Genomic DNA, 17,415 nt, shown 5'->3' on the forward strand with positions numbered 1-17,415 from the left:
TGTGCTTGTTTCAGCCAAGCATTTCTCATGATGTACTCTGCATATAAGTTAAATAAGCAGGGTGACAATATACAGCCTTGACGTACTCCTTTTCTTATTTGGAAGCAGTCTATTGTTTCATGTCCAGTTCTAACTGTTGCTTCCTGACCTGCATACAGGTTTCTCAAGAGGCAGGTCAGGTGGTCTGGTATTCCCATCTCTTGAACAATTTCCCACAGTTTATTGTGATCCACACAGTCAAAGGTTTTGGCATAGTCAATAAAGCAGAAATGATGTTTTTCTGGAACTCTCTTGCTTTTTCCATGATCCAGCGGATGTTGGCAATTTGATCTCTGGTTCCTCTGCCTTTTCTAAAACCAGCTTGAACATCTGGAAGTTCATGGTTCACATATTGCTGAAGCCTGGCTTGGAGAATTTTGAGCGTTACTTTATTAGCGTGTGAGATGGTCCTGACTTTATATCTTCAGGACTTAGCAGGTACCTGGCTTCAGCTGTTTTTCAAAGAGGGAAAAAAAAAAGCCTGGAATGTAGAATTGGGGAAATTAACTCCCTTGATTTTCTTGTCTCCAACGTAATTAGCCATCTCTGCCCAACTGAAGATAAATTTGTCAATCCAAATGGGAGACATTTCTACGGAATATTTTTTAAAAAACTTTATTTTCAAAAACAGGAGTAATGACTAGTGATAAAAATTATTGCAAGAGAGATGATTTTCAACTTTAATAATATTCAGCCACTCAAGACAGACAGCACTGTCCTAGGTACTTATTAGGCTATTTGATGACTGTTAGGGGACATGATTTCTGTCTTTAACACAGTATAAAGGAGAATTAAAACTGTTTTAAAACTCTGTTGTGCCTGATAAACTGAATGAAATAAGGTCTTTAATGCCTTTCTTTCTCTTTAACAAGCTTGTTTTTAAAAAGTAAGGCAAGGGAAACTTCTATTTTGCTTCCTTTGGCAACAGACTTTTTCTCAGCACTTGATTGGGTTAAGGATGTTGGTGACATGGGAAAAAATGCCATACTCGGTCCAGCTAGGTGACATTATGCATAGTGCGGCTTTCGCTGGGGTCAGGCTGTCATCTGTGATGTGGTTTAGAGAGATGCGTCATGGTCCACCGTTCTGTAGTCACACAGCGAAGGACACTGCCCACTTCTCCCACTTACTCTGCTGCTTCCGAAATTTCCAAGTTCATCAAACATAGGGTTCTACAGTGCTTACCAAAGTGATACATTTGTTAGATGGGAGGTAACTAAATGTATGAAATATTTCTCACCTACCTCCTACTCTCTGCCCCCACACAAGTACGCTCCTATTGAATTCTAGGTGTGAACACCTAGATATTTCACTCTGACTCAACTTTCCATTCTCATATTTGATAAGAATGACACAAATGAAATGCATGTTCTAATACTCAACCGTATGCTTTAAGCATATCTAAAATGTAAAATAAGTAGATTAAAGTGATAAGAACGAAACAGAATATTTTTCTCTTAACAAAAGAAATACAGCTTAATCCCTAATGGGTTGATGATGGATCGATAACTTGAGAGCTTACTACATCCCTGACATTGTTTTAATTATATGCCCATTTGTCCACATTAATACTCACAGCAGCTCACACTTTAAAGAGGGGAGCATTTAAGTACTGCTAAGTTAAGTAATTCACTCAAAGTCGTACCCAGCAACTCAAGACAGAGGCATGTTTTGGATGCAAGCTAAATCTATTAACCCCCATGCCATACTGACTCCAAATAAGTGAATCCAAATTACTCTTGATGTATTTAAAATAAGATATGGTTCACCTAAAATATACCAGCCTCTATTGGAGCCTAAATGCTGGTTAAAGCAAGATGTGCATGTGTAAACCAGCACTGTAATTTCAGGATTTTCCCTTGAACTAATGAAGGGCATTTTCTTTGCAAGAGACTTAAGTGCAAAAGTATGCAAGGTTGAAGCGTTCTCTAAAACCAGGATTACACCCACTTTGGCATGCCGTGTCAAGCAGCCAGGACGTAAGGAAAGAAGAGCAGGCTGCCGTGAATGGTTATACATTCAGGTTTGAGCCGCAGCCATATATGTGGGTTAGTTTCCAAATGGACATTTACATTGCCTTTATGTGGATCAAATTGGTGTTTATTTGCCAAACATGTTATTTAGATCTTGGGGAAAAGACAGCGTGGCCCCAGGGAAGTTTCACAATTATAACCTAACTAGGCTCCCCAGCTTACCTCGGATAAAGGGAGCCCCAGAGTGTTTGATAAACACAAGCTCTAATAGTTCATTGATTTGAGGGAAATAGCAGTCTGTCCTTTTGCAGTAGGTCCCTATTGGGACTTTGAGGACCAGTACCCAGCGTTTTGTTTTGAGACTGAGAAATTTATTATACGCTCCTGGTCCTGATTTGGGGGATCAGGGGAGTAAGGAGAAAAGGGGAGCCAGAGATTATCTTTGTGAAAAATCTAGCTTTTATTACATCACCTGAAGTAGCACAACCTGCTACACTAATGAAATTGTGTTCTTGGTTGAAAAGGGCAATTGTTAGCTTGACTTTGTGCTCACTAAAAACATTCCCCCAATCTTGTTAAATTATTGCTCTCATTTCAGATTTTTATGGCTATGCAGCTTACCAGTCCTCATTTCTTTACGTTTCATTCATTTTCCTTGTATTGATGATTAATGGAGGATGTCGAATGTTAGAGTGAGCAGGCATCAGCAATTGCAAGATCATAATTAGTTTAGCTGACGAGGGCCTCTGATAGCACTTGCATCTGGATGGAAAAATTACCCTATAGGGAACTGGCTGCTCACCAGGTCTTTTTAGTGATACATTGTGAAACACCCGATGAATCAAATGCCCTTTCAATGCCAAGAAAGTGTTCCAGTCTTGAAGCCAAAATTATGTCTGCAGAAAGCTTTCCATTTGAAATGTATCAGAGTACAATTATAACCATTGTATTTTCTTGGCAGGGATACCCCTCGTCTACAGTATGGACTCGAGTTAAATAAATTGCCTAAATTTTATGAATCCCTGAAATTTTGACATATAGTGTTTGTAATTTTAAATGTATCACAAAATTGGGTTCCAGCAAGACTTTTTCCACTCCTTATCTAACATGCATATTTTATCATTAAAGGCTTTGCTTCCTAGAGAAAAAAGAGCAGAGTTGCAATTCAGGCTGTCTTTTTTTTTTTTTTTCCTTCTTCTTCTTCAGCCAGAGTTCCATTTCCTGCCTGTTAGTATTTGCGCCTATGAACACAGCCTGACTTTTGTTTCAATGAGAAGTTTAATGGAATCATTACTTGATAGCAAGAATGGAACAAGCAATGCTAACGATCTACTTTTAAATATTCTTGGATTATTTTTCAATCTGGTGATTAGAGAATTCATCCTAAAATTTCAGAAACGCTTGTGATTTCCAAGTCTGAGTCAAATAAAATAAATAAATAGCCATTGATGGGACTATGTTGTCTGGCTTAAGCAGGCTCCTCATAAGGATTCTCATTAGTAATACTGTACTTCTAGTTGGCAGAAGTTTCTTCTGTTCCTCTCAGATTTGGGAGATAGAGGGTGTTCTCTTTCAGATTTTACAGGTGCAAATGAAAAATTAGAACTGAGTGTCTTATTAGTGTCTGAATACTTATGTTACATGAATGACATCCAGAAAGACATGCCTCAGGTTTAATTGTAAGTGGTTTACATGCTGCACTTATTCCAAGTTTGACTATATTTTGAAGCTCAGGTAGCCTGGGCACCGCTTTTTCCAAAATATATTAAACATATTGCCATGCTCTGTCTTTTGACTTTTGACACTTTTAAAAGGTATATTTTAGGGTTCAGCATTTAGGAGCCATCATTAAAGGCACAAACCCCAAAGTTCAAAAAGTTAAAGCTGTTTCTGTGAAAAGCCTTTGGTGTTGCACACACCTCATCCATCACTGTAGGGTTAATTATAATGAAAATCAGTGGTGCCTATTAAACACAATTGAACCTGACCTCATTATGGGCAGCGTGGTTTTATACTGTCATTGTTGCTAGTCTAAAGACAAAACTCCTGGGTTGGTTTGGTCTAACTCCACTGATCATGTGACTCACCTCTGACCTTGTTTTTTTTTTTTCCCCCATTTCAGAGGCGCAGAGGCTCGGGTGTTTTTTGTGCCAATTGCTTGACCACAAAGACCTCTCTCTGGCGAAAGAATGCAAATGGCGGATATGTATGCAATGCGTGTGGTCTCTACCAGAAGCTTCACTCGGTAAGAACTTGTTAGACTGTTTCAGGAAAAGCTTTATAAAACAGCCTGGTCTGTGGCGTGATAAGTACCATTCCCTGGCTTGTGGTGCCTGCCCCTGCAGAGTTTAATCCACTTGCTTTGAGCGCACATGTGATTTATGGTGGACCGGCCTTAGATGTTATGGGGAGATTCATGTGAGATCATTACTAATGCATTATGTTTCTTTTGATATAAAAGAGGAAAATGATTGATTTCTGGGAACTTCACATAACCATTATGTGAATGAGTGGGTATCAGAATTCAGTGACATTAATTTAGGTAGAAAGGAGAAACTTTTAAAGCTCAAAAGTACATAAATTAAAAAAAAAAAAAAGCAAGAAGACTCTCCCATGTTCAGTATAAAATATAGGGCAAGGGAAAAAATGCTTCTTTTCCAGTCTACTTTTGGAATTTGCAAGTGTCATCTAGGCTGGAAGTAGGACAAGTTCAGAAGAGTGGTTCTTACTGGGACCAAGATGCCAGGTGACTCTCTCCAGGGCTTCCAGCAGCATCTTAGGGCTTGAAGAGCACACAGCAGAGCAGAGGAAGGTGCTGAGGTGTTCTGTGTTTTAAGATCTCTGGCTGGCTAGTTTCTATGACTGTCTGAGCTATGTCAGTTATTTCTAACCAAGTTTTAGGTAGAATCTTATAATAAAATTTAAACTTACAAATCTCCCATCTTTATATGCATTTGACTTCCCGAAGGATTTTTTTTTTTTTTTTTTTTCTTTTTGATTTAGAAAGTTTAGGGACTTCCCTGGTGGTGCAGTGGTTAAGGCTTTGCTTTCCAATGCCAGGGGTGAAGGTTCATTCCCTGGTCAGGGAACTAAGATCCCACTACCTTTCAGCAGCCAAAAAACCAAAACACAAAACAGAAACAATATTGTAACAAATTCTTTAAAATCTTTAAAAATGGTCCACATCCAAAAAAAAAAAAAAAAACTTAAAAAAAAAAGTTTATCTGCTGACCAAAGCTGCCTTTAAAAATAGGAATGCCCCATTTAGTAAGCAAAAATCTGTTTCCTTCTGCCTTTTGCATTTAGTTTGGCATTTTACCACAGCTCTCAGCACCAGCCAGTGGATAGAATACAGTTCTATCTAGAATACAGGGAATACAGTTTTAGACAAAATGTCCTCCAAAACGGACCACTGGAAGCACTCTTTTAAAAAATGCATACTGCCAACAAGACTAATTGGTAGTAAACTGTGAAAACCTTAGTTATTAGCATGTAGCTAGTAGAAGGAATCTCCACCTACCACCACCACCTTACTTTTTTTAAGCCTTCACCATTTAAGCAAGCAATAAGCTTCCATTTAATGAGTACTGACATTAATGATTTTAATTGAATGCTGTCCAATCAAAGGCCAAATATTAATTAAACTACTGCTCTTCCAGGTTATGGTAATTTAACAACTGCAATATAAATGAACAAATTTTTAACAATTATTTTAATATTCATCTCCCCAGAGATGTTTTTGATTTTGAGGGTTTTTTTAAAATCTTAAATTTCCTATATTTCTACTCCATGAATTCCATGGCCCTGCATGCTCTTAGTTCTTATACATTTGTGCATAATAATTCTCTGATGTCTCTTTTATGGGCTGTAATTCCTTTACCTGTCATTTAAATATTGGTCTTCTTTAGGATTCTAAAACAGACACTATATTTCTTCCACTCTGTGTTCTACAGGATAAAACTCTTCGTTCCCTTGAGTTTTCCCATCAACTCCATATATTTACATTTTTATAAATATAACCTTTATGTACAATGCAATGCACAGATCTAATGTATAGTGTTCAGTGAGTTTTAATAGTGTCATCTTAATCAAAATATAAAATAACATGTTTATCTTAGAAAGTTATCATGTAGCTGTTTTAAAATAATACTGTGTTAAAATATTGAATTGTATTTAAATATTATAATTAAATACAAGTTTTAAAATATATCAAAATTTGTGAAATTACCTAAAGCAGTGTTTAGAGGAATATTTTCAGCATTAAATGCTTATATTCAAAAAGAAGGATAGAGATTAAATATGTATGTTTGAAATATGAGATCTTTATAAATCTGAAATTCTGAACAAAGTAAATGAACATGGACTATCCAAGGGATGTGACATTTTCATTCTAAAACCAGTAATTTGATGTTCAATAACAAGTGCGTTCTCCTTTATCCTTCAAAATATCTTTGTGACAATAAAAACACTCCAAGAGGATTTGTGTTTTAACACTTAAAAAATACTGTCTTGCATTAAGATACATCATTTCCAGGTATAATTCACAAATTACATATTGTTCATGTTCATATTTTATGTAGAGATTATTTCCTGATTTCAGTAATCTTTTAGAAAAAATCAGATTTTAGCCCATTTAAAGATTCTTTGAATTTTTAATTTGTAAATATGCATTCACTTATTAAACATATTCTCTTGATTTTATAAATCGAAGTTAAAGCTCCTACTGCAAGTAAAGTTTTTATTATAGTCTTATCTGTGGATTTTAGTCATGTAATATAAACACCTGTTGAACATGTACATAAATACCAGTCATGTCATACTTAAGCTGGGTGAAAGTCAGCATTCTATTTAAGTACAGAGTAGAATGACAGATAGGATATTTGAAGCAAGCCTACAAATAAATTTAGATTTTCAACAGAAAACAAATGCTTCATCTGTTAACAGGAAAAATCTTCCTTAATAATAAATACTTATATAATTAGAGGAAAAGAAATGAAAGTGGGAGATTTATTAAAAACACACACACACACAGAAAACCTCTCACTGGATATGGCTTTGATCCTGAAGAATTCCATGGTTAGAGGAGCCTGGCAGGCTACAGTCTGTGCAGTCACAAAGAGTCCAACACAGCTGAGCAACTGTTGGACTTCCCTGGTGGCTCTGATCATAAAGAATCTGCCTGCAATGCAGGAGAACCATGTTCAATCCCTGGGTTGGGAAGATCCCCCAGAGAAGGAAATGGCTTACCCACTGCAGTATTCTTGCCTGGAGAATCCCATGGACAGAGGAGCCTTGCGGACTACAGTCCATGGGGTCAGAAAGATTTGGACACAGCTGAGCAACTAACAATTTCACTTTCACTTCACTTGATATGTTTCCTTATAGTTCTGTCAGTTTGCCTTTGATTATTTATATTCTGATGTTTAATATTATATATCCACACTCGCAGTTATTTAGGAGAGTGTGTGTATTAGTCATCTGGGCCTTGACATAACAAACTACCATAAACTGGATGTCTTAAAGAACAGACATTTATTTTCACACTTCTAGAGGCCGGCAGTCTGAGATAGGGTGCAGTGTGGTTGGGTTCTGGTGAGAGTCTCTTCCTGGCTTGCAGAAGGCTGCCTTTACTCTATGTCTGCATTTAATCTTGTGTGTTAATCACTCAGCTGTGTACGACTCTTTACAACCCCATGGACTGTAGTCCGCCAGGCTCCTCTGTCCATGGGATTCTCCAAGAATGCTGGAGGATAACCATTCCCTTCTCCAGGGAATCTTCCTGACTCAGGGATTGAACCCAGGTCTCCAACATTGCAGGCAGATTCTTTACCATCTGAGCCACCAGGAAAGCCCTCACTTAGTCTTATTTACCTCCTAAAGACCTAATCTTCAGATACAGTCACACTGGGGGGTAAGAGATTCAGTATATGAATTGGAAGGGAGTATCTGGGGGATGGGGAGGAAGACATAGTTCAGTCTACAGCCTTGTATCATTTTTCCACAGTTGTCATCAAAACCAATCTCCTCTGTTACTGTTGACATCTTCTTGGTGCATGACTCAAAAGTTGAGAAATCTTTTAGAAAAATCACATTTCTTCAACTAGCTTTCTATATTGTTTTATCACAAAATAATGTGATTCTGAAGTCTGTTGAGTTTGGAAAGGCTGTTTTCAAGTAGATTAAAGTTTTCAGTCCTCTCTGTAAAGATGGGCATGATTTAATTAGGGTAAAAGAGTGTGCTTTGGTTCTGTCCTCTGATCCTGCTTAGGGCAAAAGGAGGAGATTTAGTAAATCTATAACATAAAGCCTGTCTTTGCTTTGAACTTGAACATGGTTTATATTTGTGAGGAATTGTTAATGCATTTTAATGTATTTTTTAATGTTTTCCTTTTATGTATTGTGTGTGTGTTCCCTGCAGACTCCCAGGCCTTTAAACATCATTAAACAAAACAACGGTGAGCAGATTATTAGGAGAAGAACAAGAAAGCGCCTTAACCCAGAGGCACTTCAGGCCGAGCAGCTCAACAAACAGCAGAGGGCTGGCAGTGAGGAGCAGGTCAACGGCAGCCCCTTAGAGAGGCGGTCGGAAGATCACTTAACTGAAGGTCACCAGAGAGAAATTCCACTCCCCAGCCTGAGTAAATACGAAGCCCAGGGTTCATTGACTAAAAGCCATTCTGCTCAGCAGCCAGTCCTGGTCAGCCAAACTCTGGATATTCACAAAAGAATGCAACCTTTGCACATTCAGATAAAAAGTCCTCAGGAAAGTACTGGAGACCCAGGAAACAGTTCATCCGTATCTGAAGGGAAAGGAAGTTCTGAGAGAGGCAGTCCCATAGAAAAGTACATGAGACCTGCGAAGCACCCAAATTATTCACCACCAGGCAGCCCTATTGAAAAGTACCAGTATCCCCTTTTCGGACTTCCCTTTGTACATAATGACTTCCAGAGTGAAGCTGATTGGCTGCGGTTCTGGAGTAAATATAAGCTCTCCGTTCCTGGGAATCCGCACTACTTGAGTCACGTGCCTGGCCTACCAAATCCTTGCCAAAACTATGTGCCTTATCCCACCTTCAATCTGCCTCCTCATTTTTCAGCTGTTGGATCAGACAATGACATTCCTCTAGATTTGGCGATCAAGCATTCCAGACCTGGGCCAACTGCGAATGGTGCCTCCAAGGAGAAAACGAAGGCACCGTCAAATGTAAAAAATGAAGGTCCCTTGAATGTAGTAAAAACAGAGAAAGTTGATAGAAGTACTCAAGATGAACTTTCAACAAAATGTGTGCACTGTGGCATTGTCTTTCTGGATGAAGTGATGTATGCTTTGCATATGAGTTGCCATGGTGACAGTGGACCTTTCCAGTGCAGCATATGCCAGCATCTTTGCACGGACAAATATGACTTCACAACTCATATCCAGAGGGGCCTGCATAGGAACAATGCACAAGTGGAAAAAAATGGAAAACCTAAAGAGTAAAACCTTAGCACTTAGCACAATTAAATAGAAATAGGTTTTCTTGATGGGAATTCAATAGCTTGTAATGTCTTATGAAGACCTATTAAAAAAAAATACTTCATAGAGCCTGCCTTATCCAACATGAAATTCCCTTCTTTTATTATTCTTTCTTTTGATGAGTAGGTTACCAAGATTAAAAAGTGAGACAAATGTTCAGTGAGAAAAAAAAAAGGAAGATGGTTAATAGTCCTGATTTAGAACCTAGTAAGTCAAAACCATCTTGGTGAATGTGTACTGTGGAAACCATCCATAAGAAGTATCAGCAGACTATAATTATGATGTTTGTATAGAAAGAGATCAAAGCTGTTTAGAATTTGGAAGGGTTTACATATTATGATCCTAAAGCAGTATTGGGCTGGCCACTGGCCCATTTGTTCAAAAACCCATAAATTATTGCCTCAGTTTCGAAGTATCATGAAATCCTAGGCAGATGAGGAGAAATTTAATCTCCAGGGCAGTGAAAGGAAAATGGCGCCCTCTTAGACAAGAATCCTCTCATAGATCATGTTTCAAATTTAGACCTAGAAATGCGAGCTGTGGTTAGGCTTGGGGAGAGAGCAGCGGGAAAAGTGACAGAAGGTGGCACGATGATTTTGGCCAGCCCTGCCTGTACATACACATGCACACCCTCTCTGATATTTTTGTCCTTTAGATGTTCACATACTCCTTTCAAAACTAGTCCTCTTGTTTGCGATTTAGGTTCATTTTGTCCAAATATATATGCATTTTTAAAAAACAATATCCTCAGTGCTACATAGTAATTTTATTTTAGTCAGATCATTTTTTCTTGTATGTGATGAACCAGCTTGGGTTTGTTTTCTAAGCTTCCTTTGGGTCACTAATCTCATTTGGCATGTTCTAACTAAAGGGATCCCCTCAGTTCAAAAGACTAGATGGATACAAAAGTTCAGACCATGGCATTCATTGATGTAGAACGCATGGTATTTCTCCACAAGGTAACCTGCTGTATTTATTTATTTTCTTTTGGTTTAAATATAATTTCCAAACTTTGTGGTCAGGCAGCGTCTAAAGTTACGTTACCACAGGCTGACAGTTGGTATATGTACCAATCAATTCCTCCATTAGATTTATACAGGTTTAGTTAAGTAGCATTAAATAGGATTCTTAGAAGTATGTTCTTCATAGTACTTTTAATACTTAAGGCTTTGTAAAACTATCCATGAAGGGAAAGCCTCAGCATAACTGCTCAGGGAAATAGGGCTAAATAACTGAACATTAAATAATTGGTTAAAGGTGCTGTTAGTCGAGCCTCAATGCTTGCTACACGGATGTATGTACAAGGACTGACTTTAATAATTTGCATTATATCGTCCCAACCAGTAGTTTATTTTTTGCCACGGAGATGTAGAAGATATTACAAGCTACTGGATGCACTGTCAGATTAACTTATTTCATTAAAGAAGTTGGGAGAACAAATAGGAAAAAAAAAAAAAAACCTTATTTTTCTAGTAAATATTAATGTATTACATTTCAAATAATGGTGCCTGACATATTGAATAATTATTTTCTACAGTGTACGTATGCAACAAAGATATTCCATCATGCATTAGAGTCAGTTCTGACTCTGCCTAGCTGTTTACATTTGCAAATGTAGCAAACAAGGTAATGAAGCAACTATTTCTATTGCGGTAGATATCCTTTGTGTGTGTGTGTGTGTGTGTGTGTGCATTAAAATTGTAAACGGTAACATGAAACAAATGAACGTTCTTGATATAATGGTATGAAAACAAGAAGGAAATGAAAATATTTTTATGCCTACTTAGGAAAAAAAAGGGTAGCACTATTCATTCCAAGTACTTTTTTTTTTTAATTTTTAAGCTCTTAACTCACATTGTTATGCTTAAAATGATAAACATATATCCTCTTTTTATTGCTTTGTCTATGTTTCAGATGAAACATTTCAGAAATTATTTTGATAAGTGCTGCTGGAATCTGCAGCACTGATGTTTTTATCGCATTCTGTAGTTGCATTTGCACTCCATTTTTACATTAATTCGCAGTTGCTTTGTATTGTTTTGTTTGGGTTTTGTTTCTTTTTCCCAGTGCCAGGTCTTCGTTTCTTCAAGTTGGATGGCAGGTAGAGTTCAACCAGTTTGTGACTGTTGTAGTGAATGAAGTTCAAACTGTCTTTCTGATGCTGTGTTGTCATTTCCATTCTTGCATTTTTGTTTTCATGTAAAAAAAAAGAGAGAAAAAGAGAGAAAGAAATCAGGACTAAGCCTTTTGCTTCAGTTTCATTTATAAAGGGTTGTTTTCTGATCTCACCTGTCAAATAGCTCTAATATAATTCATATGAATCGAGATAAAGAGGTGAAATGAGGGGCTTTGACATTCAAATTATGTGATGTCATTTATCTTTCTTAGGAATTTTGATGAATGCATCTCAAAATGTACAGGCAGATTGGAGAGGTGGCAATTAAAGATCTAAAGAGGAGATTTCCCAAACAACAAAACAGTATTTAATTTTCTTAGGGAAAGGACTAGAAACAAAGTGCACTGTGGCAATCCTCAAGCACCACGATATGTGAGCTGCTCAAAGTAGAAAATACTCGAAGTTTGGTTAACTTGGGCAATAGTACAGGTATGGCTTTTTGGGCAAAACTACTATTTAAGCAGTTTCTCCAGTGTATCAGACACAAGTATGTTGTTCTTTCTTGGCATATATGTCTCTTTATTTCATCGTTTTTTTTTTTTTTTCCTCAGACACACAAGTAGTAATGGTTAGCATTGGAAATACATATCACTATTCTTGGAATATTTATGGTCAGTCTACTGTAGGTAGAATATTCTTAGATAGCATTGTCAATAGATCTTATTCTGTATGCCTTTTATTATTGATTATTTTATTTTCATTTATTTTTTTTTCATATTTTGATGGAGAAGAGGTTGGGCTATGAAAAATGATGAAAATTTATCAAAACACTAAAAGACCCCCTTTTTTTGACTTTTGAAAGCCTTTGTCCTAGCTCTCAAAATACATTTTTACAAAATTGATTGATTGGTATCTTTATTTTTATTTGGGTTTAGGATTTCTGAACTATTTTGTCTTAAATTGTAATTTTAAATGAGCTGTTTAGATACTTAAAATCTTTTTTTTTTTTTTTTTAAGGATTTTCAAGATGACTTAGGAATTTCCCTTCTTGGAAAAGGCTTTCCCTATGATAAAAACTATACGCTAGGTAAAATTGTATGTCATTTAAAAAACATGTCTTTTTAAAGTATGTGTCCAGATTCTGAATCGGGCTTTGGATCAAACTTTAAGCCAGGACCAGCTCATGCATTCTCATTCTCGTTTTTCTCACTCTTTCTCTCTTCATCTCTCATCCATGTATTCATATTGTTGTTTGGGATAGAAGACTCTTAAAGAGCCAGCCCACCTCAGAAGATTGTGGATTCAGAGACACTACACTGAGTACATGAAAAAAGGATGGAGCTCTCATGGTTAATATGTTAACTCTATAGTTCAAAGGGAAAGAGGGTGCCCGTTCTTTCTACATGACATATTGAGATGTTCTTTTAGAAAAATCAACTTTTAAGATAATGATGTTTTCTTCTAAACTGTTCTCTTTTAGTAAAGGTAGATTTTAGAAAACAAGCATGGGGATTTTTTTTTCTAAGGTAATATTAATGAGAAGAAGAGAAAAAGTGATTATCTTTAACAGCTCTTTGTTGAAGCCTGTGGTAGCACATTATGTTAATGATTGCACATGTGCACATAATCTATGATGATCCAATGCAAATACAGCTCCAAAAATATTAAATGTATAGATTTTTAAATGCCTGAAGGTATACATTTTTCTTAATTAATTGAAGAGTATCAATACAGCTACTAAAGTAATGATTAGCCTCCTGCTATGTGGCTGCAAAACATCAAAGGTGACCTGTCTTAAGACCTCTGAACTGCCTGCCTGTTTAGTTCGTGAGCATGAACATAATTCTAGAGGGGGAAGATCGAACATCCCGTGGTGGTAAAGAAGCTGACAGCCAGCTTCTGCGCTGTATGCCAGTTTTTTGCCTAAAGTTTATTTTGAGCCCACACCTTTCTTATCTTTGGGTTGAGAACCATGGCAAAAAAAAAATAAAAGCAAGGCATCTTTTGTGATCAAGTAAATGAAAGCTTGCTGACTGTCCTAGATCACAGGAGAAAACGGAGGAATGAAATCAAATCCAAATATGAGACTAAAGATGCTAACCAAAGGTAGGTACTAAGTGGAATTCTATCAGCAGGCCACTATAAATGAGAGGAGGATAGAGAAACATGTACCAGGACTTTGAAGGGCTGTGTTATTTTCCCAAAGAAAGACTTGGCCAAGGGCGCAAGCCATGGCTTCATTGGAGAGCACTTCCTGTGGGTTTCCATTAGCATTTCACCAACAGTGGACACACATGTTCCTGCTAACCATCAGTGATTTAGAAAGCATCCACAGTTATCTGCAGTAATTAGGACCTCTGGAAGATGCTAGGGTTGAAGTGTGTCAAGTCAGGGATGAAGAAAATGTGAAATTCAAATTGGTCCACACATGGAAACTGGATAATGTATCCTAACGTGATGTTCTCTTGAAGGGAAAAAGTAGAGCTAGAAACTTCACTCCGTCCTACAGCAGAGAAAAGCAAGAGTAATTTTTACACGGAAATAACATTTAGATTTCATCAGAGAAAATGGTTCTTCAAGACCCATGAGTCCCAAAACTGGATCCTAATTTTTACTCCTGGATTTTTTGTTCATTATATGATCTGCAGCAAATCACTTTTTTCTTTTCGTGCCTCAGGTTCCTCACCTGTAAAATGGAAAAAATATATTAATAATAATAATATTAATAATAATAATGGTAATGTAGTACTTGTTTGTAAAGCACTTTGAGATCCTTGATTGAAAGGCACCATGAGAGTGCCAAGTATTATTATATGGCCAAGGGGCTTATTTAAACTCTCAGTTCCCAAGGGCCAGGAAAGATTGGGGTCGTTTTTTTAAAGATGAGCTGTAAATATCATAATCAGGCAGCCTATTGTGTTGACTATGAAGAGGCAAAACTATTACAAGGCTGATAAAACCATAGTTTCTTAATGGCTACCAACAAGGCAAATATCACAATAAGAAATGCCAAATTCTTTACGGTGACAACGTGAATAATTGGGGAGGGGGGGTTAGGGATGGGAAGCATCTCAATAATGCCAATGTAAAATTCACTTACAGCAATATTCACCAGCAGAAAATGTCTTTCATACGGAATGATTTCATGTTGCTAAGAAAAAATTCAATTTGTAGTCCTGATTTGAATATTAGAATGTTGGCTATAATAGTTCTGTTCTTACAACACATGGAATTTTTTTTGTTTTATTTAATTTTGTTTTCATAGTGCATGTTCATTTCTACTCACAAACATGTTCTTGGTGTATTTCTTATGCAAACAATCTTCAGGCAGCAAAGATGTCTGTTACATCTAAACTTGAATAATAAAGTTTTACCACCAGTTATACATGATGGTGTTGGTATGGTTTATATGGATTCACTTTCATCCATGTAGCAATAGGAAATTCAGACTGTTGTAACATATAGACAGGCTCTGATGAGTTGAGATGGTGAATTCAAGTCACCATTTAAAAAAAAATGATAAGTGAAAAAACCTGGATTCTCTCAACTTGTTTTGTTCTGCTTTGCTTTTTTTTTTTCTTTTAACCAATCAATCTCTTATTGATAGATTTTGTGTAAAAAAATTATACAAGTTTCTTTAGGAAGATTAACAATAAAAATCATGTTTATTTCAAAAACATTTATTGAGTATCACGTATTGAGTGTTGAGTACTGGATAATGATAATGTTATGATATGTAAAAAATCCTGCTTTTGAAGTCTAACTTTGAATACAATTTAGTATACCCATGAATATGATATAAAGATCCTGATAAATCATCTCAAGAAATTTATATTAATGTATGAAGATGCTTAAGATGAAATTAATCAGAGATTTCCTGAAGGTGGATTTTGAAAGAGGCAAGAGGCAGAAGAAAACCAGGTAGGCAAAAAAGACTCACCCAAATGTTTATGACCAGGAGGAAAAAAGCAAAAAGGACAGCATGTGAAGTATATAAAAAACTCCTTTCTTCAGAAGATTTGTTTTGAAAATTTCAAGTTAATTACTGTCTACCCTCCTAGCACAAATCTTCACTTCTCATTTTTTGTGAATCCAAATTAACAAGTCCTTTATTATTTTTTTTTTCTAGCTCTCTCTTTTCTCCCCTGTTTTGAAAACAGCAGAATAAAGGCTTTGAGGGTCTGATCGTAATGGTAATAAACTTGTTTCACAGCTGGAGGCAACATTCTCTAGATAAGTGTAGTAAAAACACTTAATATGATTTCTTTTCCTTATATAGAATTTGATGCTTCTCTGGGGAGAACTTTGCAGATAAAGTTAAACACACTCTGTTCTCACCCAGGACTGTCAGAATCCCACTCAAGCAGAACTATGTGCCCATCAGCTCTTTACCCTTGTTTGAGGGGAGAGAAGAAGAGCCCCTCAGCGTGGACATCCCTCCCTTCCCTTTTGGTCTTCCATTTCTCAGACGCTGGGGCTGGCCGCGTCAGAAACACAGTGCACAAAAGGAGCAGTTAAATGGCCTGTGAGGCGGAAACCAGCTGGAAGAAACTTCAGGAACCACAGGGCTATATGTGATGTGTGTGCTAAGGCGTTTGGTCATGTCTAACTCTTTACAATCCTATGGAGTTGGACATGACTTAGCGACTAAATATATTGTTGTTTAGTCCTTAAGTCACGTCTGACTCTTGCAACCCCATGGAGTGTAACCGCCAGGCTCCTCTGTGGGATTTTCCAGGCAATAAAATTAGAGTGGATTACCATTTCCTTCTCCAAGAGATCTTCCTGACCCAGGGATCAAACCCACACCTCTTCCATTGGCAGGCAGATTCTTTATTCAGCCACCTAAGGTAGCCGTTTCTCAGCTCTACAAATATTGCCAAGCTGACTTGCTTTCCCAGATTTGAAGTTTTCAAGAAAAACTGGACAAAGCAAATTTTCTATGAAATCTAATTTTGAATGTCAGTGACAGACTTTTTTTTTTTAAATACTGCAAGCCAAACAAAACACTTGTTCAGAATAAATTCCACCCCTAGACAGGCAGAGTGCGTGTGACCCCTGGAGCATGAACAATAGTGAACTCTGGTAACTGGCAGGGAAGAAATTGGGCAAAGGGCTGAGGTTAGCTGTGGTTCCTCTGGGTTTTGTCTTGGGTCCCGGTGCATCCCTGCCAGGAAACCCGAAAGCACTGTGGCAGCAGCACCTGCCTGACTCTCCCGCAGCCAAATTTGCTTTAGATGAAAAACATTTGCCCGGGGAGAAAAAAGCCCTGTTTTTTTTTTTTTTTTTTTTTTTTTTTTTATCATATTGCTAATTACTTTGTACTTCTGTTCTCCATCTTTGTAGCCCCAACTACAATTTTTCTTTTTTTTAAAAAACACACTAGTAGAAACAAATCTCCAAAACTATTTGAAGACGCTAAAGTTACCATCCAGTAATGCCCAAGATGTCCTTATTTCCCTCTCCAGGTCAGATTTTAGAGTAAAAATAACAGGGCTAGCAAAGGAAAGAAAACAGTACGTGGGAAGGGAGGGGCTTTTTCATGATATAAAGAGTTGATCGTTTTAATGAATAAAGAATTTCTTCAAGTAAAAATAAGTGATTTGTATATGTGATCTTATTGTTAGGTTTATAATACTGTTCTCCAATATATTCAGGATATCACATCTGAAATTCATTTTTCATAAATATTGCGGTACAGTTGACCCTTGAACAACATGCATTCGAGCTGCACAGGTCCTCTTATATGTGGGTTTTTTTGTTTTTAATAG

The 17,415-nt window shown here is 37.0% G+C and overlaps 1 protein-coding gene across 5 annotated transcripts in view; it reads left to right on the top strand.

Annotated features, from left to right (window-relative positions):
- The window catches only part of TRPS1 (transcriptional repressor GATA binding 1), a 279,750-nt gene extending 264,721 nt beyond the window's left edge, over positions 1-15,029 (top strand). For all 5 annotated transcript variants that reach the window (XM_027561284.1, XM_027561286.1, XM_027561288.1 and 2 more), the window contains 2 exons: positions 4,135-4,257; positions 8,431-15,029. In XM_027561284.1, the coding sequence (XP_027417085.1) occupies positions 4,135-4,257; positions 8,431-9,492 (1,185 nt within the window). In that variant the 3' untranslated portion in view covers positions 9,493-15,029. The remainder of the gene's footprint in view (positions 1-4,134; positions 4,258-8,430) is intronic.
- The last annotated feature ends 2,386 nt before the right edge of the window (positions 15,030-17,415 follow it).

The sequence above is a fragment of the Bos indicus x Bos taurus genome, chromosome 14 (assembly GCF_003369695.1).
Source record: "Bos indicus x Bos taurus breed Angus x Brahman F1 hybrid chromosome 14, Bos_hybrid_MaternalHap_v2.0, whole genome shotgun sequence".
Lineage (NCBI taxonomy): Eukaryota > Metazoa > Chordata > Mammalia > Artiodactyla > Bovidae > Bos > Bos indicus x Bos taurus.